General features: G+C 43.1%; 1 protein-coding gene across 1 annotated transcript in view; it reads right to left on the reverse strand.

Moving 5' to 3' along the window:
* myo1g (myosin IG) overlaps nt 1–26,195 on the reverse strand; it is a 42,419-nt gene that overhangs the window by 5,164 nt on the left and 11,060 nt on the right. Inside the window, exons 13-21 of the mRNA XM_068711349.1 lie at nt 22,154–22,228; nt 21,903–22,035; nt 19,338–19,504; nt 18,370–18,577; nt 17,579–17,802; nt 15,962–16,106; nt 12,528–12,632; nt 11,700–11,813; nt 6,014–6,171 (exon numbers count right to left, since the gene is read on the reverse strand). Coding sequence (XP_068567450.1) covers nt 6,014–6,171; nt 11,700–11,813; nt 12,528–12,632; nt 15,962–16,106; nt 17,579–17,802; nt 18,370–18,577; nt 19,338–19,504; nt 21,903–22,035; nt 22,154–22,228 — 1,329 coding nt within the window. The remainder of the gene's footprint in view (nt 1–6,013; nt 6,172–11,699; nt 11,814–12,527; nt 12,633–15,961; nt 16,107–17,578; nt 17,803–18,369; nt 18,578–19,337; nt 19,505–21,902; nt 22,036–22,153; nt 22,229–26,195) is intronic.

Genomic DNA, 26,195 nt, shown 5'->3' on the forward strand with positions numbered 1-26,195 from the left:
ATGTTCACTGGCATACTTAATATGTTTTTTTAACGGATTAACATCATCCTTCCTGTTAGGATTGCATTTTGTGTGTAGATTTAGGTAGTGTGCTGACTGATTTGCTCAAATACGGGTTCAAATCGCAGCAGAGCATTTTGAAGCTTTACATTAATCCCTCAACAGGATAGTGGGAGCAGGCGAATTTGACTTGACTCTTATTGATATATCTTTAAAACTAACGCTTTGCGGCACTTTGCATTTAAACGTGTCATTATTGCATCACTAAACAAAGAGCTGCATTCACCGTTTCTGAGTTTCATCAACTCAGCGACGAGTGCGTCAAAAGGAGCAAAAGCAAAGCAACATCAATGAGGAAGACGTAGAGAAAAGAACGTGGGACAATATCAGCGCAGTGTTTCAGAGGCGGAGAGAAAAATGTTGCTAAAAGTTTAGCCTTCCGGTCACGGCTGGCTATTCATTGATTGTATGAACGTTTAATCCACATTCTGAAAGAGTTTGTGTTGACGATGAAATTACAGCTAAGTAAATTACCTAACTATAATGCAAATTATTAAATACAATGCTAGGTATTGTACTATTATGAAGGTCACATGGTTTTCCCGCACAGCACCGGTAATTTGCCAGCGGGTAAAATGACATCTTGAAGGACGTCTTTTATTATTTTACTACCCACTTCCCTCTCTGATATTAATCCTGCATGAATGAGGCTTTTGTAAGTCTTAAGGAATAAACGTTTATTTGTGTGTACTAGATATGATGACATATTTGACTTGACATTATATTGGTCATATGACTATAAAATGTCTTTTGTGTCCACTTGAACTACTGTGTTTAAGACAAAAGAAACGGGCTGTGATGGGTCATAAAATCTGCATTTCAGTAATTATCACGTCATTACGTTGATCTTATATGTGACAGTATTTACTTAATTATTATTTATAAAAAACATAAAGCTTCTTAGATATGTCAGACCTTACTAAGTCACCGAAACATTATTCATGTAGACATGAAAGACTGTGCATAATCTCAAATTAATAAGAGCATTTGGTCACGACATGAAAGACGGACACATTAAAACACTGAAACTAGATTTGGTGCCAGCTCTACTTATAGATACTGAACTCTAATATGCTCATATGTCATGGAAATTCCGGCTAAAGACCGGCTGTAATCAACTGATTCCGGCTACTCCGTGAGGCTAAAAGCACTGAGCCACATGACCTGCCAGCTGTATGAGACCTGAGAAGGAAATGGGTCAATGTTAATACACACCATTTACGTTCCACCTGGGTTAAAAGCTGTTGCCATAGTTACTCCCAGTGGTGGAGGAAGTATTCAGATCCTTCAGTACTAATACCACACTGTAAAAACACTATTAGAAGCAAAAGTTGCTTCAGGAAAAGTATTAAGAACGATCAGGAAAATGTACTTGAAGTATCAAAAGTAAAAGTACTCAAAGCTGACAAATGTCCCCTGTGATTGTTATACTATTATATTATATGATTATACTATTATTACTGGAAAAGCAGGATTTACTGTTGTAGTTGTTTGAGATGGAGCTCATTTTGAACTATTGTGTACTGATTATTTTCATAATGGATGAGTCAACTGATTATTTTCTCCATTCATGGATCCATTGTTTGGGCTCTGGGTAATTGTGACTATTTTCTGATTTTTTTTTACAAACCAAAGTGACACCTTCACAATGTTTGCATTGACCAACCAACAGTACAAACCTCAAAACTGCAAACATTCACATTAGTGAAGATGGAACCGTGAAATGTTTGAAGAAGGATAAAACGGGAGACAGGAAGTGAGCGGGCGAGAGGGCGAGCTGACCGAGGAGAGCTCGGAGCACAAGCTGCCTCTCCTGTTGCTCCGGCCGAGAGACGAACACATTGAGGACAGCCACTGAGGGAGGGAAAGGAAGAGGGGATGCAGAGAAACAGAAGAGGCTATTTCGGGCTTCGGATGACGCCTTTCACGACCTAAAAAGTGAATTTAGAACAGAGACGGCCTTCCCTAACCGGCAAACTGTTGACGTCCGACGAGGTCAAACGAGAAAGTCAACAAGTCCTTTCGACATCAGTAACAGGCCATTAAAGCCACACCACAAGACCACTCGCGTACGCTTTGAGGCTAATGAAGTCATCTTGTTTTCTCTCTATTTCTCTGGAAAAGGGAGGGGGTGACCCAGAAGATCGCTATTAATGCAACACTGTCCCAGGTCTTTCCATATTCATAACAGGAAAGTGCTGATTTAGACTATGCTGGAGACGGAGAGAGAGAGGAGCTGGGAGAGGACAAGATGAGAGAAAAACAAACGAGAGGCAAAGAGGAGGGGATAATTTCCCCACGGGCTAATCAAGTGTCATTTCATAAAATGTGAGGCGTTAGCCGGTCACCCCAAATCACATTTGTTTGGATGAGTTCATGTGTGCGCCCTCGAGGGTCGGATGATTCAACCAAAACACTTCAAAGTTTTACAGGAAGAGAGAAGAGGAGTTAAGATATATATAATTGGGGCGTCACTTTTAATCTGTTATATGTGTGAACATGAAGAAAACATGGGCGTTTGCGAAATGCACCATCTGACCCGCTGCGTGCCGTGCAGCCCTGTTAGTGAACTAGGCTGCTGCTGCTGCCTTCACTAATGTAAAGTGAAGCAAATGTAGCGACCAAACAATCATAAAACACAAACTATCTGAAAAGTGACGTCAGAAAGCTTTTAAAAACTTTATTCAAGCACAACGTTGTGAAATTTGACCTCTTTTTTGGGGGTTCAGTGTCTCTATCGAGGATGCTACGACATGCGGACAGTCACAGCCGGGGAGCGAACCGCCAACCTTGTGATTAAAGATGGCTTTGACAGATGGCAGAATTGTAAATAAAGATGAGGCTGTTTGTTGACTTTGTTTGCTTCTCTGATGCAGCGGAGGAACCACAAATAAAACACAACAACATACATCCTACAGTAGAAGTCAGGATGGGGCTGTGTGGGCTGCATTCAGGTGAATTACTATTTGATGAAACTAAGAAATACTCAAATATGCTTTTTTTTCTTTTTACATATATCTGACTTGGCAAAGAACTTTCCAAACACTGAATGTAGTGACAGCAGAATGAGATGTGTTTGTATTGTCAATATAAACTTCGACATGCATTATTCATTTCAGTGCGTCTTTAAAAATGGCACAAACTAGCTGCTACCGTTTTTAGTTCCACATCACAGCTGATACAGAAACTTCTATCCAGAAAACAGTCTCTGGCCGCGGCCAATAAAGATAATAAAATCCCCAAATTGCCTTTTAAGTAAAGAATCCTCCTCAATCTTTTAAGGCCGGGGCGGATCATACCCTAAATCCTGCCTTTAGCCCACTCATACTCCCCCCCAGCTGTCCCAGCAGATGGTCCACGAGTCCAACCCCCTCCAAAACACACACACACACACACACACACACACACACACACACACACAGTAAACAGACATACCAACACACGCGCCGCATTCATGTCGACATCTCAGACCCAGGTGACAGGAAGGGAAAGCAGGAGAGAGATGGGGGAATACGTACAGGAAAGAGGAGGGGGGGGAACGAGCCGCGCCACGGGATGGAGACGGATGTGACATGACAGAAAACCAGGCAGCTTGTCTCGGCTCGTCCTCGCCGACGACGCAGCGCGGCTTTGAAGTCTGATTTTTACCTTATGCCTCTAACGCTGCCTTCGCTGACCCACTTTTGTACAACTCACTGTGCCACCACACACTCACAGACTCACTCTCTCCTGTTTGATTAGCAGAGATGAGACAGAAAGAGAAAAATAAATAAACCACACAATCGCTCCATTGACTGTTTGCTCCCCTGACCAATCTCCAAACCTCACAAACTAAAGACTTACGTGCGCGTGACTCCCAGAAGTCTGGGATCTCATTTCCTGACAGAAGAAAGCACAAGAGGAGTGTGTTTGTGTGTTGTCATCCCCCCCCCCCCCCCCCCTCACACATGCTCACACACTTACACAGCTCACCCCTGACTTTGTCTCATGAGTAGAGGTCGCGACCTCCTCCATTCACCGCAGATGGTGGCACAAAGGCAGGCGGAGAGCTGAAGCTGACTCCCGATGGTCGACTTTCCTCCGCGACGCCCGGCGTACCCCGAACAGAGACACCCAGCTGCTGCTCCCCACCCCCCCCCAAAACCCAGACCAAACGTCTAAGGCTGCACCAACGAGGGTTAATCTATAAACCAGATTGAATCATGGTTTAACTTTATATCATGTTGCAAACTTCAAAACTACCTTAAAATTAAGAAAGAGAAAATGTACTCTCTTTAAGAAATTAAAGCTTCTCTGCCGAATCATCATGAGAAACGTTAAGCTAGCTAGAGCTAACTGACTTTTAGTGAGCTAGCAAGCAAACAATGTGTCTGCCAATCATTTTCTCAATCAACTTTTCTGGCATTTTATAGATAAAACAATAAATCCCTCGATCAAAGGATAATGAAAGTAACACATTAAGATATTTGTTATCATGTGACATTACTATGTCATTCTATGTAACAATACTACTGATAATACTATGTAATGGCAGCAGAAAACACCAAGTAATTGGACCTTGTTTTCTAGGATGAACCTTCAAACTACTTTTTGACAACTACTAAATCAGTCTGAACTATAAAGAGGTCTTTTTGGTATCATCTTCATCCCCAGACGAGCTCCACTGTGTGTTTGTTAGTATACGTACATCACTCACTGCGGTCCTGGCAGGATTAATACTTTGGGAGACCAATCACCGCAGACTGGGTGCTGTCTCAGCAGGCCGTACTAATAACAACACACACACACACACACACACACACACACACACACACACAACAAAAACAGTCTGCTCTGTGTGAAAACTTGTGCCATTCAAATGAAGTCTGGCAGAGATCAATGTGGGTGGATGTGAATCAGGTTTATAAACAGCGATGACAAATCAGGGTCCGAATGATAAACGTGATAAATGTCAGCGTGACTGATTCATTTCGCAGCAGTCATTCAGGGCAGGGCGCCGGCACCGACAACTATGACAGTGATAAATGCCAAGAGTATGATTTGCGTAATTGTTGTGCTGCATTAATAGACTTCGTTTCAGCCGGGTGTCTTTGACCAGCTACTCCGTCGGTCTGATGCTGTGCCGTTTATTTGTGTGACAACGAGACCTGAAAAGGCTCCATGTTTTCTCCAATTCATTCCTCCTCTCTGTTTAAGGTTCTCTAATGAGAGTAATCCGCTGCTGTAGTACGTAACATAAAGGGGTGAATTTTTCTAACTAGAGTGGTGAGCTTTGTTAGTTTAAGAAAATGTGTAATGTACAGATGTTTGTAGAAATAGTTTAAAGTTTGGTGTGCGGTGTACTTTCTTGACATTGATAAGGTGCAAAATATTGTAGCTTCAATGGGAAGCTCTTCATATAATTTTAATGTTATGTTGCATTGCTTTTTTCTGTACTGTTTTGTTTTGAGTAATTGCCATTGCCAATTGCTGTTTGTTTTTTTCTTTTCTTTTCAATGTCAATTAATAAACAGGTAAAACTTTACCTAATGAGTGAAAACAAGTGATTAACAGTGGGCAGACATTTGTTTGGTCCTTTATATTAAATATACACATATATATATATATATATATATATATATATATACACTTTTCTACCTTAAAGGGTAACTATTTTTCCATGTTTGTGTCTAAGGGACAAATGGGGACATGACATTGGTCCAGCACTGAGGGAGAACGCAGACGTCAGCCGCTAAACAAGCTATAAGTCACCTCACCGTCAATGTATGTCCTCTAAAAGTGCTTGTTTTTCAAGCAGACAAGCTCAGACTGTCATATCATAAGTGTGACAACATTATGGAAAGGACCCAACAGAGAAATAATGCTTCATCCGCACTGTTTGTAATTGTGCGTCTCACTCGAGGAGAACTCTCGGGACAGCGTCAGCGAAATGGTTCCGGCCGCGTGAACTGACCGTGTGAAGTGGTCCGCCAACGTGCCCACCAGCTCGCCCACTCGATCCTGGTTGGTGCACAGCTCCCCGCGCTGCAGACACAGCAGGACGTCGTCCTGGGAGGACGTGTGGAGCACCACCATCTGGTCGACCCCGTCGGTCACGCTCAGCCCCGTCAACTGTAGAGGGACACAAACGCCACAAAGTCAGACTCCGACACGACACCAACCCGCACTAAGGCCACAGCGAAACATGTGCTCAGGGAGTCACTGTTTAACATCCTCCAGTAAAAGTACAGTTGCAGGTAATACTACATTAAGATTAAAGGCTTCTTATATCTCAACCACCTTTATTCATCTACAGCAGTAAAATGCTGCTTACACATTTGAGCATCAGTAACAATATAACATAGATAACAACTATATTTACTTTTGATACGTTAAGTACATTCTACTAATGGTACCTCTATATTTTTACCTAATGCAGTGAAGAAGAAAGTGTTGTTGAAATGTTGCATTGCTAATTTAAGTTTAGTAAGAAACCTGGATGCTTGTTCTTCTGCTGCTGAGGTGACTGACTGTGACATTCAAGGTCACACACTAGAGCACTGGGAATTAATTTGTATAAGAATGTCAGGATTATACCGTCATTGTACAACACCTGTAAATTGAATACAGTGCGGCACAGTACATCCAGGATCAGAAATTACGCCATGAACGAAGCCAGCGGATTATTTCTGCTCAGTATGTAGGGTGAGAGAAAATCTGCCCGCGGTGAACGTGTAGTTGAGGTGCAGTGAAGGAAAGGTCATGAGGTGTGACCCAGATGGAATATTGTTATTCAGATACTGGAGGAAAAGTAGCACTACTACTGAAAAATAAAAGTCCTACATTCAACATGTAATAGTACTCATTATTCAGAATCACATATATTAGATTACTAGATTATAATAATTGATACATTAAGTGTTCATCGCATTAATGTTGCAGCTGGTAAAGGTGGAGCTAGTTTACTTTATATACTGCTGGGTAGCATTATCTATAATAACATCATCATTCATTAGTTAATTCATATTTTTTGTTTTAATATTCTGAATCTGCAAGGTAACTAAATCAGTCAAATAAATGTAGTAGAGTAAACAAGTACAATATTTGCCTTCAAAATGTTGTGGAATAGACATATAAAGTAGCAGATGGAGATCAGGTAACGCATCTAACAATTGTATCCAAGTACAGTAGTTCAGTAAATGTAACAGAAACAGAAGAACAGTACATATGAGATATATGAAGACAGAGAGAGATAGAGAAAGTGAGGTGTGTCACAGATTTTAGAGAAAGAGTAGATTAAGCCTTTTACGGCCTCCAGCACACAGGTTAATCCAGCGGGGACCAGACATCGTCAAGGCCTGATTCTGGTACAACCTGTCCCCTCAGTGTTCAGCCATTTATTGTGATGAAAAAAAACAAAAAACAAGAATAGAACAAGTGCGATTTTTGCCACCATGAGTAAAGGTTGCAACCAATCAAGTTGTGCGGAACGGACATATTCAAAATGTACACAATAGTGTACAACAACAGGGAGGCTGCGAAGTCCGAACCCACACAGCAAACTTAATTACTCCTTTCAACCTTGACAAAGTAACGAAGGACAGGTGACAGAAACGAGGGACAGGTGACAGTAACGAGGGACAGGCAAAGTAATGAAGGACAGGTGACAGTAACGAGGGACAGGTGACAGTAACGAGGGACAGGTGACAGTAGCGAAGGATAGGCGACAGTAACGAGGGACAGGCGACAGTAACGAGGGACAGGCGGCAGTAACGAGGGACAGGCGGCAGTAGCGAGGGACAGGCGACAGTAACGAGGGACAGGCGACAGTAGCGAGGGACAGGTGACAGTAGCGAGGGACAGGCGAAAGTAACGAGGGACAGGCGACAGTAACGAGGGACAGGCGACAGTAACGAGGGACAGGTGACAGTAACGAGGGACAGGCGACAGTAGCGAGGGACAGGCGACAGTAACGAGGGACAGGTGACAGTAACGAGGGACAGGCGACAGTAGCGAGGGACGGGTGACAGTCACGAGGGACAGGTGACAGTAACGAGGGTCAGGTGACAGTAGCGAGGGACAGGTGACAGAAAATCTAAATAAAACATGAGACACAGGAGACACAAGGAAAAACATAACAAACAGACCCAGAACACAGTATCCTCTATAAAAGATTATCTTATCTTTATCTTTATCTTTAAAACTGATCCTCTAAAGAAGCAACACAGTCCAGTCTTCACAAAAAGTCAGAGGGTCTGGCATAGAGCTGACTGAGACGTTAAGGCTGTACACACAAGGCCGAGTTATCTAATCAACACATAACATGTTGTTTTTAGAGCTTCAATTAATCATTTTTTCAATTGATTGTTTTGTTTAGCAAAGTCTTCAAGGTCCTCATTTCGTCAAACCAGCAACCAACCAAAAACCAAATAGATATTCAATTTATAATTACAATAAAAAAGAAAAACACATTTGAGAAGCTGAAACTAGTGATCACTCATATAGTGAAGAAGTCGCTGGATCAGGAAGTGTTTTCCCCATTCTGTATTTACAAGCTTCGACAAAATCCTCAACATTGCTTTACGCAGAACCACAGAGTTTCTCCTGGATAATGTAATCGGATAGGTTCTATGTTATGGACACCGGTTTGAATTACTTCAACTTTGTTTCTGAGATGTTTTTTTAATTAATTAAATTAAACTAATTTTCCGTGGAACGGAGCCAGTTGAGGTGGTTCGGGCATCAGGATGCCACCTGGGCGTCTCCCTAGGGAGGTGTTCCAGGCACGACCAGCTGGGAGGAGACCCCGAGGGAGGCCCAGGACCAGGTGGAGGGACTATATCTCCAAACTGGCCTGGGAGCGCCTCGGGATCCCCCAGTCAGAGCTGACTGATGTGGCTCAGGAAAGGGAAGTTTGGGGTCCCCTGCTGGAGCTGTTGCCCCCGCGACCCGATCCCGGATAAGCGGTCGAAGATGAGAGATGAGAAACTAATTTTCTGTTGATCAATTATACAACTTAATACTTCTCCAATAGCAGTTGTATTTGGTGCTTTTTACAAAGACGTCATTTAAAAAGAACAGAGTCACAGAGTTCAGTTGTTTTGCTTGACTTTGTTCGTGACGAGTCCAATCGATTAAGGAAAAACACTGAAGACCCGTCACAGTTATACATGATGTTGTCACATTGTTCCATCAGTGTGTGACCTGAGTGACCTTTCAGCGCTAAAAGTCAAACTCGAGGAATCTGTTCCAGGGTCTGGTGACACAATGCGCTGCACCGCTTCTTCTCTTTTCTCTGTTCCTGACCTGGATAAGATTCATATCCTTCACTCTGAGCAGCAGAGCTTAATGGCATCGGCTATCTTTAGCCGCTCCACTGCTGCATAATGATGGTTTTTAACCCTCTGGCATGTTTGAGCTCTCTCTCTCTCTCTCTCTCTCTCTCTCTCTCTCTCTCTCTCTCTCTCTCTCTCTCTCTCTCTCAGAAGCCACTTCTGGACGTCCAGCTGTGCTGACTCACTCTGTGCTAAGTAGGTGTTGTTGGTCTTTACACTGTCGGTGAAATTACATTGTACATACAGTAGAGAACGGACAGTCAATGATGGATTTTGATGAAAAGATATCTAAATATGGAAATGTCATATGCCCAAAATACAACCTCCACAATAACAAATAACATTTGAATTACACTTTTATCTATAGTAAATATAATAATCGGAATAAGCCTGCTCTACCCTGCAAACAATGCTAATTGCATGTTTGCTATCACCAGTCAGCTGGTGAGGATGCTGATCTTTTTTGTCTGGGATATGTAGCTTTAGCCTCAGTCTTTTAGCACGATATCGTGTATGTAGCCATCCCATTTGTATTTTTAGCATATGTTGATAGCTTGAAAATTTCAAAGATCAGCTACAGATTTCAGCCAACTCAAGGGCTAGCATGAGGTAATTAATGCTAGCTAGCTGTAGCTAAAAATATCTGTTCCCGACATCTTGTAATTTCACCCAGGCGGAAACCTCCGGTTCTGCTGAGGGAAGCCAGCGCCGAAGTGTCTTAAACTTGCATTCTCTCTACTGACCAGTAGGGGGCGACTCCTCTGGTTGTACAGAAGTCTATGAGTAAATGACTCTACTTCTCTCTTGATTTATTACCTCAGTAAACATTGTAAACTTGAGTTTATGGTCTCAATCTCTAGTTTCAAGTTTTCTTAATAGAACTTGATGTTCATTTAGTAAATTGTGGTCCATTTAGGGAGATACAGACCATAAAGCGGTGTATGCTTTAGGGCGGGGCTACCTTGTGATTGACAGGTCGCTGCCGCTACCAGAGCCGTATACGGCGTCTCTAAGTCACTCCTATGCATAGCCGGACTCTAGGCTTAAAACGTCAGTCCACAAAAACGAATGGGTGACACTGACTAATCCCACTTGTTATATACAGTATATGGATTTAATTCAATAAACAAACGTTTATTGAATTAAACAGACCTCCAGCGTGATCGACAAGCCCTCGGGACAGCTCTACTTCTTTCTCCTTTCATGTTGGACTGAGGACAGATTGGACGCTACAGCGACTCACTATCGCCTATCGAGGTACAAGTGGTATTACAAGACGATCCAGATCTCACACGCTTAAATCAAATCCCAGCTGTCCATAAGGTCCCTGCCCAACATCTCAATTCATTCAGAAATACATCAAACCATAGAAAAAAAATCCTGCTCTCAAAGCTATTTCAAGGGACCCCAAGCATCAGATTAAATAAAGCTGTCATCTCCTCTCTCTTCACTTTTAGAGCTAACGGCCCCTGAGAGATCCCTGATCCACTTTCTCAGATTGGGCGGTGAAATGAGCCGGGTTCGCCCCAGACGGGAGGAATCTCTAAAGCTAAGCTATGTGTCAAAGCACCACCACGGCCTCACATATCAAAACACAACCCTAACAGACACACCAATGGCCAACCAACACACTCTTCTCTTCAATCTTGACAAAACAGGTCAAAAGCTAATTTGAGTCAAAACACACTTTCTTAAAATGAAATGAAGAAATGTACGACCCTCGTCTTTATATCAGTCCAAGAGTCTTTCTATGTTTTGTGAATGAAGCGATACACAAGTTGCTGTTGCCGAAGGTCAGAATGTGCCGAACAGCGACTTTCAACCATGCAAACTCTGCCATTGAAGATCCTGAACATTTCCCAGAGCTGCCTACATGACGGAAATTCTGTCGCCGGTTCCTCCAATCAAAACGCAGGTTTAGTTCCGGAGTTCCTCATAAGGTTCTTGGTCCCCTGGGAAAGTTCATGAGGTGGAAAGTGATAAGAGTTTGAAAGATGTGGTTGTTTATCAGGCAGGACCACAAACATAAACACAATGAGATGCTAAGAGGGAAATGTAAGAACCAGTGCTTTAGGGGCTGACCTACATTAAGGATAAAAACTATTCCGCAATGTGCGGAACAGACGTTCAAAATGCACACTATAGTGTTAATGAATTATCTTAATTACTCCTTTCAATCTAAGGAAAATGTCACCCTAATACAACAGCATGGGTTCGATACTGTATGTGTTTTCATAACCAGGATGACTGAGGAGCGCTTCGGCTTCAGACGAACGTTGTGTCAATGTGTGAAAGCGTGCGTATATCTCCCATGTGAGTACTTACGGCATCCAAGGGAAACCTCTTCAGAACCTTGTACTGCTTCTTAGGCTCCAATTTGTAGACGCACTTGTCTGTGATGAGCAGGCCTCGGTCGGTGCTTTTGTTGAATCTATTTACCTGAGAGGGCAGAGGAGGGATCAGAGACAAGGATTAAGCTCAACATTTGCATTTTTTTTTTTTTTTGCAACTTGTAGGATCTTTTGGGTTATCACTCTCTCTCAATTCAAAAACAAGTTTCCCCTGTGGAGCTGCAAGCGAGCAACACTCACGAAACAAAACACAACAAAACAAAAGGATCCGATACAAAGACAAAGGCTCTGGTGGGTTTGTCAGTGTTGGAGGTTGTTTTATTTCACTTCATCAAAGCCTGCATATCTTCAAATGTACTTTGGCTAAAGCTGCAGAATTTAGTGGAAGCCCTGTCTCTGCAATCCCTGATAAGGAAAACATGGCCATTATTATCCACAGGGAGATGATAAGAGTTAATCATAAGGTGAAATAATAAGCTGGGCCACAGCAGCATTTGGTGGAGATCCCAACAGACTTTAAAAATGAAAAGGATATCTTAAAGGTTGAGGAAATCTTTCGCAATTAATCCTCTATGATTATTTTTTACCTAACTTCTTTGTATTACTTTCTGAAATCTTGAAAGACGAGCGGACACAAAAGCCGACAGCGAGGGGGTGGAACGGAGAACACAGCAGGTGAGAAAAAGAAAAAATAATCCCGAGGCTAAAAGGAAGCAAGAAAAGACAGAAACTCCTTGTTCAAAACAGACATTTTCATGTCAGCGTGTTGTTTCTTTTTCTTCCCCCACTTCACATACTGTACCTTCCTACAGAAGCCAGAGAAGAGGACCTGGGTGTACTCGTCTTTGTTCCTCAGCTCCTTGGAAACTCGAACGAAGCCGGAGCTGGTCTGAGGGCAGTCTCTCACCTGCAGAAATAAAAAGACCCCGTGTTATTACACAGAAGCCGGTAGCTACAGTACGGCAGCGTGGGAGTGTATCTCGTCGTTAGTCGTAATACTCTGGGCGACCTCTTCTCAGCTTCTTTTTTATCACTTTAATTCCATAAGTAGCAGATCAAAGCTCGCGGCCTCAGGCTGCCGTTACCAGCCACGGTGTTTGACGTGCCGATGGAGGGGGAGCAGGGCGGCTGATACTGGAGCTAAACTGCCTGATGAGAAATGCGGTCGGTGGGGCGCTAATCTCAAACCATGTCGCAGTCTCACTCCTATAGAGCGGAGCCGTCACTATAATCTATCTTCCCTTTACGGAGCCGTTTCTAATATATTCCAGCTACTAAATGTTTTTTTCCCGTAAGATTCCATTGAAAATGTTCCCTTGAAATATTTTCTAAAGATGTATTCATACTGAAACAACCAAAGCATGTGACCAAATGCATGAGAAAATCCCTTTGTTGTGTTGACATGTTCCTTAGTGCCAGTGAGGGGAAATCCAAATGCTAGACCATTAGATGATATTTTTGGTATGCTTCCAAATTCAGGAAACAAAAGCCAGTTCCATAAAGAAATGTTTTTTTCCTGGTTTGAAGTGGAAGAACTCGATTGGCCCTCGCTGAGCCCCATCCCACACCAATGGGATCAACCAGAACAAGCCAGGCCTCATCGCCCAACACCAGTGGCCTCATGAATGCTCTTTTGGCTTAACGGGATCACATCTCTGCAGCCAGTTTTCCAAAATCTTGTGGGGAGTCTTCAGAGAAGAGTGGAAGTTGTTAAAGACAAATGTTAATGTTTTTGGAACTAGATGTTTAACAATTAAACCCAATATGATGGATGTAGTTATGGGCCAGTGTAGCATTTCTGGGAATCTATGAGCAGAAATGAAATAGAATATCCAGAAACACATTTTCTTTAGTTGACAATAACGTGAAACTAAGAATAGTTGTGTTTTCGCTGGCTCTAGTGAGCGCCTTTGGTGCTATTATGTTGCCTAAAGTTCACCGACACAGTTGTAAAACTGCTGTAACGTGAGACGCCGTCTGACTTCCGTTGCTGCTAAAGTAGTGTTGTTATGTAACAGATGGCTTCTGAGCAGGGCGAAAAACCACACCACAGTTTCTTCCACTCACGGTTCACTTTACAGCATTCTTGAAAAAAGGTAGGAGTGAGCGGAGGGGATCTCGCATCACCCCCATACTCCGATCTCTTCACTGGCTCCCTGTAGCATTTAGGATCCACTTTAAAATTCTCACCCTCACTTACAGAGCAGTACACGGTCAGGCTCCTACATATGTGGCTGAACTACTTCACCCTTATTCACCCACGGTCTCAGGTCAAACGTGTTATCTGTCCGTCCCAGACGCTCGCCTTAGGACCCTTGGTGACCGAGCTTTTGAGGCAGTAGCACCAAGGCTGAGGAATGCTCTGCCTGCACCCCCACGTTTAGCTGATTCCAAAATCATCTCAAGACATACCTGTTTAGACTGGTGTTAGTTTGAATCTCATGTCCTAGGCCTGCTTTTAAGCCATGTTTTAATTGTGTACTTTCTGTTTTTTGTGTCTTCTTAAATGTAAACTTTTGGCCCTTATATGGTCACTTTGTGTTATTATGCTCATAATTCCACTCCTGTTAAGCACTTTGTGACTAATGTCTGTGAAAAGCGCTTTATAAATAATTCTTACTTACTTACTTATCCAGTTTGTTGTCTCTTTTAAAGAATTGTATACCGCGTTCAATACATGGCCTTGCTCTTTGGGCAAATACACCGAAAAGGTTTGGCTCCCTCACGCTTCTGCGTTTTTTGGACCCATTGAGCATGCTCAGTAGAGTCCTTCTCTTCTTCTCCCGAGTTTGTTCAGATCCTGATCTTTTGAGACTTCCTCTGGAGCCATGTGACTTTCTGATAGCTCCCCGCGCACATTAAGGGGATCAAATAATGGTAGATGGGTGTAAATTGCTACAGGAAATAAGATTTGTTTTTCTCTTCTTCTTGTCCTGACAAGCGAACTTTGATTTCTAAGAAAAGCTTGAATTCAAAATAATGGCGCAAACTTGCCGATCCTTGTGCTCTCGTTGAGGGTTTCTGAGAACACATAACACAAACTAACTGGTCTAACTTTCCCCTTTCATGATCCCAGACAGTGGTTCCAAAGCGACTTCAGCCGCACACAAACCACGTTTCAGGCCGCCCGCATGCCCCATTACATGCACTCCTCTATAGGTCTTTGTGGAATTAAGAACAAGCTTGTGGAGCCGAAGCCCTGAAGGAGGACGACGAGTCACGGGCCGCCTGACAAACTAACGAGGGGAGTGACTCAGTCATGCTCTTGGCTCCCTGAAGACGTCTCTCAAGCCTCCGGCCACCAAACAAGCTCAGATTAGCCGTTAAATGAGTCGACTGTGGGATTCATTAAAGGAGGGCTGTGTTCACAAGCACCATCCTCCTTTGGTCATTCCGCGAGGCTCGTCGTCACATGCGCCATATACATTCACAACCACGGATGATCTCTGTCCTCCAACACACTGCTGGTCATTCAAGTCTTGTTTACTGTGATGAATTCAAGTGAAAAAAAAAAATCCAATGGATTTCCCCAGTTATTTTTCATGCAGGGAATAAGCATTTTGTTGTGTGAAGAGTCACACTGAACCGTTAAGGTCCTCTCATGGCGTGGAGTGCTTGGCAAATGTTTTCGTTAACAGAAAGTGAATGAACAAAGAGAAAATGAGGAGAAAACACTAAGTAGAAGCTATTAAAAATAGAAGTGTCCGCACGGCACAGTGGATTTATTATTTTTGTTATCTATTTTATCCTTTATCTTTTATCTTCAGCTGCAAATGAAACCCTGGATCTGTACCTAATTAAAAAGCTGCTTTTCGTCATTAATAACCATAAAATATTACAAAGGCACCGCTTTGTTCGTGTGTTGTTTCTTCTCGGGGTTTTTCGGCGGTGTGACTTTCGTAGCTTCCTCTTGGATGCATGCTCACAATCTGGCAACTGGTCGCTACGGTTTTTGGGGGTTGTCGCCCAGAAACGTCTCAGACACAAAAAATTATTTGGGGTGAGAAGTGACTTTTGTATGAGTCTATATATTATTTTATTTTATTATATTTTATTTTATTTTAGGATCATTCTACCTTGAAAGGGTATGTTTGTGTTTTGCTCTGGTAAGGAGGTACAAGACTCCTTCTGTTGTTCTGTTAATGTATTATCTTTTGTCTTGCTAGGTTTGTTTTCCCATGGTCAAGAATGAATCTCCAAGCTTAACCGGAATTATTTGTATGTAAATCTTCTTACATTGGCGAGGTAGTCCCTCTCCCAGGCTCTGCTGACTCCCCAGTCCTTCCTCTCTCCGCTCAGAGCAGTCAGAGCCGCCACTTTGGCCCGAACCTCCAGTATGTCAGACGGAGGGATGTTCTTCACGATCTGCCTCGCCCACCACCTGACAACAAGGGGATGGGAACAAGGCAGCATGTCTCCTGGGCGGAATAACACATCAAAGGTGCAACCAAAAAAAAAAGAAAAACAATACAGTAGGAGGAACGACTTCAAGACTAGGTCTACGAGGGATAAAAATAAACTCCATCCGCAGTGCCAAAACATATCTGTGCTGATCCAAAACTCACACACCCAGAGAATCATTCAAATTATTCTGCAGTTGCTGAGAATTAATTCAAACTGGAGAAGAAAAGAATCCGCCAGGGAGAAATAATTAATAATAATTAATGAATTAAATAATACTAATTAAAAATAATTAGTTTTCAATGCAAATGAAATGTTGTCGAGCTAAATGCGGTTATCGATGCCACTTTAACATCTGTGTGTTCAATAAGAAGCTACAGCCAGGAGAGGAAGGAACACTGGTAACCAAATGTTTGTATTGTATTCTATTGTTTGTTTGGCTTGTGCAGCATTTTACAGTGAAACATATACAGTAATACTGAAGGAAATTAAAGTAAGGACGCAATGAAACACAATGAAAGTACCGCCATAGCGGGACACAGTGCAAACGTACTTCCAACACTTGGACTGATTCAGTGTTTGTATGATTGAGGCGATATTTTTACATAACACTCTTGTTTTATCACCTGCACAAACTTGTGTTTGTCTCAAAATTTTGCCTAGCTTTATTATCATAGTTTTCATCACTGCTGTGTTCAACACTGTGCGAGTAAATAAACTACACTAGACTAGCTCTGTCCAAAGTCTGCCTAGCAGCACCTCTCAAGTTCACCAATTGACGTTGTATCTTGTTTATTTAATCTGTACTTAAACCAAATGGTACAAACAGCTTTTTGAGGGCCATTATGTGCTGAACTATTTCCTGGCCGAGCGCAGTAACTGCCCGGAGTCTCAAGTATTAGCTTTGGACACTATTTACAGTCTTTATGCTAAGCTAAACTAACTGGCTGCTGTCTGTAGTTTCATCACTCACCATCTTGGTTTTTTGCGACCACTGAATGGAAATTAACGTATTTGGACTGCGGAGGAGTGATGTAGAGACACAGTATTCAACCTGTCAATCACAAGTTAGCCCCGCCCTATTGCATACCCTGCTTTATGGTCTATTTGACTCTAAATGGACCATAATTTACTAAATGAACATCAAGCTGTTTTGAAGAAGACTTGAAACTAGAGATTGAGACCATAAACTCATGTTTACAATGTTTACTGAGAGAATAAATCAAGAGAGAAGTAGAGTCATTCTCTCATAGACTTCCACACAATCAGACTTCTTTTTGTAACCAGAGGAGTCGTCCCCTGATTGTCATTAGAAAGAATGCAAGTTTAAGGCACTTCTGCGTTGACTTGACTTTTCAGAACCGGAGGTCATCGCCTGGATTTATCTCACTTTAAAATATGGTTAAAGACTCAATATTTCACATTGTTGAGTTTCATTTTGTAGTATCTGACCTGCGATGCAGCATGACTGTGTTGTTGTGAAACTGGGACAGAGCTGCAGGCGGGGTGGGCCACTCCACGCTCTTCCCGTAGTCGGCCATGGTTCGCACATTAGCGAACCTCCTCTCCACCTCCCAGAAGTGGGCCTTCACCTTGTAGCGCTTATAGCAGCCCATGATGGCGTAGATGGCCCTCATTTGCCGGCACCTCTTACGAGCCAAAGCCCCACGCCACACCTTTGGGGAAAAAGGGATGTTTTGAAGACAGAAAGCGAGAGAGGAGCGATGAGAGAGTCCCACTGAGCTGCAGACGAACTCGTGCTCCAGTTAAAGAACCAGACTTCTCTGCAGTCATCAAAGTAGGTCAGGGGAGAGAGAAAGGGAGAAGGGTGTTTTTCGTGGAGCGAGTGAAGTAATTGACTGTAATGTAACTGTAGCTTTGGATCTCATTAGTTATCCCCATTATTGTTACAGGAAATTAGGATTCAAGCTGGCAGATCAATTTCAGTCAAACATAACCAGAAGCCACGTATTCATGAGGTTGAGGCAAACTGCGATCTCCACTCTGAAACCCAGAGGCCCACGTTGGGAACTGGAGAAGATAACGTTGCAGGGGGATTAACTGAGATCACATGATCGGAGCTGCTCGTGACATTAAATTAGGTCTGTGTCAATTAGTTGTACTGTCGGATCAATACATCCTTATCAAAGTGCATGCGCGGTCTTTGAAAACATCCGTGGGGATCTGAGATTTCAGACGATGGCGACAAATAAAACAGTGATACTGATACTAATATGGCCGACCTTCTGCAGGAAGAGCACCAGGATGGGGATGAGGGCGGCTCTCTCCTGCTCCAGAGTGAAGAGAGACCGCGGCGTTCGGACAAACAGCTTGGTGAGTCCGTACGCCACATCGTCCTGGAAACCGTGCTGGGTGACGATGGCCTCCACGGCCTCTCTGTCCGAGCCCATCAGGTGGTTCGGCCAGGTGTACTCGCACGTCATTTTATACCTGCGGACATTCATGAGCGACAACAAGAGTGCTGTTCAGCATCTACAAAAATGGAAGAGGTGCTCTTTTAATTTACCTGGAAAAGTGTTTTTAGTCAGTGCTTGTCTTTAAAGGGGCACTTCACCAATTTCACATTTACTAGCCATGGGAAGTACTACTCAGCTTGTATTGTTATACTATTGTATCATATCTTCTGTGGGTTTGAAGATTTGTCAGGTCTAAGAAAATTAGATGATTATTTAAGATGAACAAAAGGAAAAAGAAGCTATCAAGTTGCATTCTGGGAAGTGTAGGATCTAGTGGATTGTGAAAAGCAAGGGTAACTCTGCATCTACTGCATCACATCATCTAAAATCCCTGGAGTACTTTGAAAATTAAGTATTTTTCCTCAGCAATCAACAAAAACAGCTTCAGTCTCAATTGGAGACAAAAAAATCTGGTTTTACTTGATTTTGTAAATGTTCTCGTCCTCTGCATTTTTTAATTAAATGGAAAAGATTATATGCATCATTCTTCTTTTCTGTTACATGTAATTTGGAGATTTCCATTCATATTAAGTAAGATAACTCTTATGGTATTGGTTTTAATTATAATTGTATCATAGGAGTAAGGAGTACTGCATAGTTTGGTACATTTTACACAACCCTGGTGGTAAAATGAGCTGCTGTAAGACAAAAAAGACAACTTCCTCACAGAGGAGTTGACCGTAGGAGGACGCTGCAGAACTCGTGCTTCACAGAGCGCCACGACGTTCTCTTACCGCTGCAGGACGCGAGCGTAATGCTGCCTGTAGGCAAAGCCCGCTCGGCGCACCATCACGTTCTCCATCAGGCCGAGGTAGGCCACCTGATGCTCGCAGCGAGCGTCGTCGAACAGCACCGGGGACTTCATCTCGTTGGGCTTTATGCACCGCACGTAGTAAGGCTCCTGAAAGACAAAGACAAAAAGGGATGCGGGCAATCCTCTAAGGAAACGAGTAGAGAGAGATCCTCTTTCAATAAAAAGACACCAAATGCCTTTTTTTCTTTGTTATTTCCCAGCTGGGGTCTATGAAATATCACATCACCACATTGCTGCGACTAACTTCTGTATTCATTTACAGAAATATATACTACAATACTGAAGGAAATTAAAGTGAGGACGCAATGAACCACAATCAAAGTACTGCCATAGCAGGACAGTGTACACGTACTTCCAACGCTTTTCAGTGTTTGTATGATTGAGGCGATATTTTTTCATAACACTCTTGTTTTATCACCTGCACAAACTTGTGCTTGTCTTTTATTTTTATTGTTGCATGTTTTTCCATCACTGCTGTGTTCATCACTGTGCGTGTCAATAAACTACAGTTTCTGAACTGTGACAGCCAAGCCGCAACACCGGCAAACCGAGTCCACTGACCTTAATCACACTTTCAACAGCTGCTAGCAGCTGAGCATCGCGACACATGTACTTATTAACAGCGCGCTTAACTGCGCATCACATCCGCGAAGGTGATAAAGCCTCCAGTGCAGAGCTGACGGCTGGGCGCCTGGACCTTGACAGGGACCTCTGAGGGGATGCGCTGTCCTGTCACAGAACAGAGACGTCTCTCACTCGCCGTCCGTGAAAGACGGCGGAACAAAGTGAACACTTTCTGCTCCCCAACACTGTCATCGATCATATCAATGATCCATGTGCACTGTGTGCCCCAAGTTTCAACTCAAGTTCAGTTAATGGTGCGCGGGGGGGGGGGGGGGGGGGGGGGGTTGGGAGCAGACTAGATGGGCAGAATGGGCACAGGTGCTCCTGTTCGGTGGTAGAGGAAAACATCCGCTCATTTGACGTGACCTGAAGGTTGCCAGGGGAGCTGCCTTTCATTTTACCTCAGCCACACCGAGACGAGATGCTGCGAGCAGCCTGACAGCAGGCCATCCCAAAATAACAGCAGGAAATGTCAGACTTCAGTCGGCGAGATGAGGCCAGGAGAGGTGAGCAGCACATCTTGTGGTCCAGCACCACCTCCCCCTTTACCCCCCCCCCCCCCCCTATCAACACCACACGCAGCCAGACGGGACGAGGACGAGCGACCTACAAAAACTGATACTCTCTGACACCAAAAACAGCACATCGCCATCTATGTACGTTCCCTGCTGGACGGCTGTGCGTTGCATCTCGTTCCATATTTTTATCATGCATGTTGACGAGCCGTCCTCCAAAAAGAGACATCGCACACAGACGCACTGGCAGCCTCAGAATAGCCTGTGACTCATTGAGGCTTTACAGGGACCAGAACAGGCAAACTGGTGCAGAGCATCTTTCTGATGATGGCAGCAACGTAAACTGGGGGAGAAGATCTACGTCTGTGCTAAATACTGCAACTCCAACGTGAACATATGATCACAAAATCAAACCTGGCTTTGATTTCACGCAAATTCTGCCCTTCAGACCCAGACACAGAACTACATATTTGGTCAAATGACATTTTGGCATCTGTATTGCCATATGAAAATGATGAAGCCATAGAAAGGCATAAAGTCAAACCATGGTAACTCGCTGCGTAGCTAACTCAAAGCAAGACAGCTGTAGCCGCGGCTAGCCTAAAGCTAAACAAAGTTTACTTATTGATTTTTCTGTAATTGAAAACATGAATCTTCACTTTCTTATTCCACATAACAAAATAAGGCAGACAAATCCATTATTGATAGAGACAAAACAACTGTAATTTGAGAAAATAAAGCAATTAATTTACAGTAGTTATTTCACATAACTAAATGAGATGATGAAAAAAAAACTCCTGCCAAGCTAACTAGCTTAGCAGAACTCTTAGGAGCACTGCCATCTCAGCTAGCGTGGTCAAGCTGCCTTGAATCACATATCTTATTGTTCATTCTTTAAACTCATTTATTATATTGATTTTAATATTTAATAATAGGCACAAAGACAATCACCTATCAAAACAGAGATACGATTAATTCCTATGAACTAAATATGTTCTTAAATAAAATAGTTTAAATGGACATAAAAGCAGAAAGAACACGATTGTTAGTAGATTATTGATCTATTAAGTGTGTTCTAGGGAAATGATTTTTGGAGGTAAAATAATCTGCCTGAAAAGTTAGAAAATTAATCTTCCATCTGTCACGCAGTTTTCCGACCAGTCTGAAAATGTAAGAACTTCAGTGTCCATATTTACTGCACTCTGCCTTTGTTCCTTGTCTTTACTTTATATTTGTCAGAATCATGTATCTTTAATCAGTCTAAAAACTGCCAATGCCAACCTCAGCTTCCCCAAATGGTTAAAGGGAAGGGAACAGGAAGTCAATCCTAAACTGAAACCACTGACCTTGCAGCCCAGCTTATCCACCAAGGCCACAATGGAGTTTTTGAAGAGGGTGGCCGCAGTCAGAGGTCGCTTGGTGACCTCCGTGATGCCCAGCTGACCATCTGGCCACATCTCCTTCAGGACTGGGTTGGCACTACATGAGAGGAGGGGGGGGCGTCATTAACTGGGTTAGCAGAGGAGTGATGGGCAAAGAACTCATTATACATTTAACCCAGTTTCTGAACTGTCAAGAGCATCATGATATTTGGCACCTGTTGTACATGAGACGCTTGAAATCTTGGAAAAGCAGGTCCTTGTTTTTGTCCAGAAAGCCCTCGACGGAATATCTGTGATGGATGTAGAGGGAGAAAAGGAGAGTAATTGAAGTAGCTCCAAAGAAGGAGGGATGTCCCACTTAAGAGCACTTGGAGTGAAGAGGTGTGTCAAAAACAAAGTTGTTAAAATTACAAGGTAGTCACAGTTCAAACAGGTGTCTGTCACCAAAAGGGTCACGATCACTATGTTAAGAGATAGATAGATAGATAGCTAGATAGATAGATAGATAGATAGATAGATAGATAGATAGATAGATAGATAGATAGATAGATAGATAGATAGATAGATAGATAGTAACTTTATTGATCCCGCGAGGGGAAATTATTTCGTTACAAGCAGCAATAGGTTCCAGAGACTCCACTCTATTTCAAATGATTCACAATCGTCAGGCTAGACAATTTATGAATTAGGAACGTGCTCAAATTCCCCCTGCGGCTCACGTTTTGGAGAAGGAAAAGAAAACAACTAATCCGTTTGGCTTTTCTTTAAAACTGCTCAGTTGGTTTTGGTGAAGTGTCAGCGGGAGGTCGCAGTCTTACAGTTACATAAGCCGTCCAGCCCGGGGCTAAGAGAGTAGTGTAAGCGTTGCCTCAAATAAACCTCTCCCTCTCCTCTCTTGTTCACAATGTAACAAAACATTACACGGTGTGGATGCTTTCCTAAAAAAATATATCCTGCATTCAAAATCCTACTTTGTACTGAAATATTATAAGCTAAATGTGCTTTAAAAAAGTACTTCTTCCGCAGAAAAATAGCCAGTTTGAGTGTTGTATTATTTTATATATTTACTTTGAACTACTGTATACAGTTAGGTAGTTGAATCCAGTGGTTCCCAAACATGGGATTTGTTGTACTCTTCTCTATTTTTTTACATTTTTAGTGAAATCTAAGCTCTTTAGGGCTCAAACTGTTATTTAAATAAAATCAGGTCACAAGCTAAAAAGCTTGGAAGACACTGGCTAACAATACATCAGTGGTGGATGAAGTATTCAGATCCTTTGCTCATGTAAAAGTCCTGCATGACAAATTCTACTGAGGTAAAAGTACAGATGTAGAGCAGCGAAATGTACTTCAAGTATTACAGTAGAACTTGTAGCATCCTGGGTGTAGAGTAGTTACTGTTGTAGCTGGACACGGTGAGGCTAGTTTAAACTTTGCTTTTAATATATTTTAGGGGTCGAGGCCCCTACAAAGGGTCACAAGATACATTTGGTGGGTCATAAGAGGATTATTTGGGAGAAGAAAGATGAAAAACAAAGCCTGCTAAACTCATTTTTATTCATTTTTGTATGGATTTTGTGCTTTGTTTTGGGAAACAACAATTGTACCTCTTGATGCAGTGGTTATTGAAATAAGATCATGTGAGAAGGTTAGAATGTAAATGGTTTACAATACAATGTACTTCATATTTTAGCATATATTTGTATGTAAAAATCAATCTGTAAACTGCAAAATGACTACAGATAAATGTATAAAGTAACACAAAATGGAAATACTCGAGTAAAGTTCAAGTACCTCAACACCAGCACTTGAGTAAAAGTACTTCCACCACTGCAGTAGTTCACACTCTCTTCCACACACACACACACACACACACACACACACACACACACACACACACATATATTTCTTCTACACATTATCTCTGCACCCTTCCCTCTCTAACAAACACATACACACACACACACACACACACACACACACACACACACACACACACACACACACATATTTCTTCTACACATTATCTCTGCACCCTTCCCTCTCTAACAAACAAACACATACACACACACACACACACACACACACACACACACACACACACACACACACACACCAACAAAACCAAGGACACACTCAGCATGTCACATGTCGCCTGCGTGGCCCTGTCTGCGGCTGTGTCCTAGAATGTCACATCTGGAGGCAAAGAAGCAGAGGCTGGCTATGACAGATGTGTCCCCTTGGCTCACGGGCGCCGAAACCACCTGACCAAATCCCGGGAAAGCTCACCGGAGAGAGACGGAGTGCGAGAGGAAAAGAGAGAGAAAGAGCAGTCAGCACAACAAAATTACAAGGACAGGACAGGACAGTGCTGGGAGAGGACAGGACAGGAGGGGACATGTGGAGAAAAAGGCAGCGGTTCCTCCAGAGACGTGAGGATGATTTAGAGGGAAGTATATCAAAGTGTGAAGGTCAAGGCTGGAGCGAGGAGAGGGCCGTGTTGCAGAAGGTTAAAGGGAGCTCACGCCGAGAGCGCCATGGTGACAAAGACGTGAGATTTCTGGCACTGTAAAGTTGTGCAGTGGGGGAATATGATATATCTTACGGCTGCTCAAAGTGCTGCATGTGCAGGCGGAAATACTGCAGGGAATTAAGATGTGGATGGCAAAGAGAGTCAGGTGAGTGTTGCAGTACAGAGGGAGGAGAAGACGAAAAGAGGAAACAGGAAAGAGGAGGAGGAGGAGGAGGAAGCAAAATAGGTCAAAGCTTGTGATAGTGGTGGTGCGCTGAGAGTGGTGGTGCCGGTGGGGGGGGCGGCGGGCAGTGGGTGGTGAGGATGAGGGTATATTTAGCCATCGTAGACTCAGATGTGGTGGGGTGGGACAGGGGATGGTGGGGGGCCAGTGCCACCACGGAGCGATATACCAGGGGTGACAGCTCAGAGAGAGAGCGGCCCTCCGACATGAGGCGGGGTGACAGGGACACGCAGTGACAGGGACGGCCATCTGTCATCAGCGCTGCAGGTCGGTCACGCATGCTCTTTAGCCGCCCGCCTTGTTAACGCCAGCAGGAAAGTACATTTACTCCAGTACTGTACTTAAATATATGTGTTTGGTATAACATTAAATGTTCATTACTAAATCGACTTTTAATTGGTTATGAAACAGCTTCAGTTTAATCCTGATGCCTTTTTATGACCTCCATCAGTAAAGGAGACCATCAGAGAGAAGATTGTCTATTTCTATATAGCTATTGTTAATGCTTGTCATCGCTGTCGGATTCCACAGAAAATCAGATGAAATCATGCAGGTTCACCAGAAACTCCTTCAGCTCAGACTCTAGCTGGGCCTCCAGCAGCGACCGGCCCACAGCGGACAGACCCTGACCCGGCTTTGGTGCCACCTTTGACCTGTAGTCGGAGCTCCAGCGGGAGGAGGAGAGCTCAGCCGCCGGCAGCAGCGTCTCCTCCTCCGGCCAGGAGCAGAGCCTCGCTGCTACACTGGGAGAAAAGGCCGTACTGCTGGGCCCGCTGGAGGGGAGGGAGGCAAGGAAGAACCAGAACCGGGTAAACTGTCAGACCCTGATGCAGTAATATGAGAGGTTTTTCCAAAGGGACTCTGGTGGTCTGAAACGCTGCTGCTTTTGTCCTCAGGGACCGCCAAAATCATCACAAAATGAAAGTTCCTTCTTGGAGCTTTAACTTGATTCATAACTGATTCATCCTTTTATTTATTTTTCATACGAAAAATACATTTCATGGTTTGCTGATTCTCTCTGTCTTGAATTACAGTAATCTGGATCGTTTGGGGTTTGGGTAATTGTGATGAGCATTTCTTACTAATTTCAGACTTACAAACCGAACAATGAATGGACTGATCAAGAAAACATTTGTGTGAAGTGAACTCAGAAGAGTGCAGATCTCTGCCAGGTGTGTCAGCACTTTCACAAGGTGGCAAGTAATGCATTCCATTATCGCATCACTTTATAGTTGTTCTTTATAGTACGTTGATGTGGTGTTTTTATTGTCGTTACATATATTACATATTACATTTTTATTTGCTCTGATTTTTGCATCTCATTTGTTTATATGTGTGGTTATTTCTCCTTCTTAATCTTCACCTGTTTTATCTGAGCTTTCTTTCCCTTATCCACATCTTACTCACATGAACGAGTGTCTTTTTATTTTGCACTTGCACGTCCATCTGGTTAGCTTTGGGCTCAGTGCAGCTTGATGTGCTCTCTTTTTAGTATTACTAA

Source organism: Cebidichthys violaceus, unplaced genomic scaffold (assembly GCF_023349555.1).
Source record: "Cebidichthys violaceus isolate CVI_PGR_0920_01 unplaced genomic scaffold, fCebVio1.0.p SCAF_16, whole genome shotgun sequence".
Taxonomy (NCBI): domain Eukaryota; kingdom Metazoa; phylum Chordata; class Actinopteri; order Perciformes; family Stichaeidae; genus Cebidichthys; species Cebidichthys violaceus.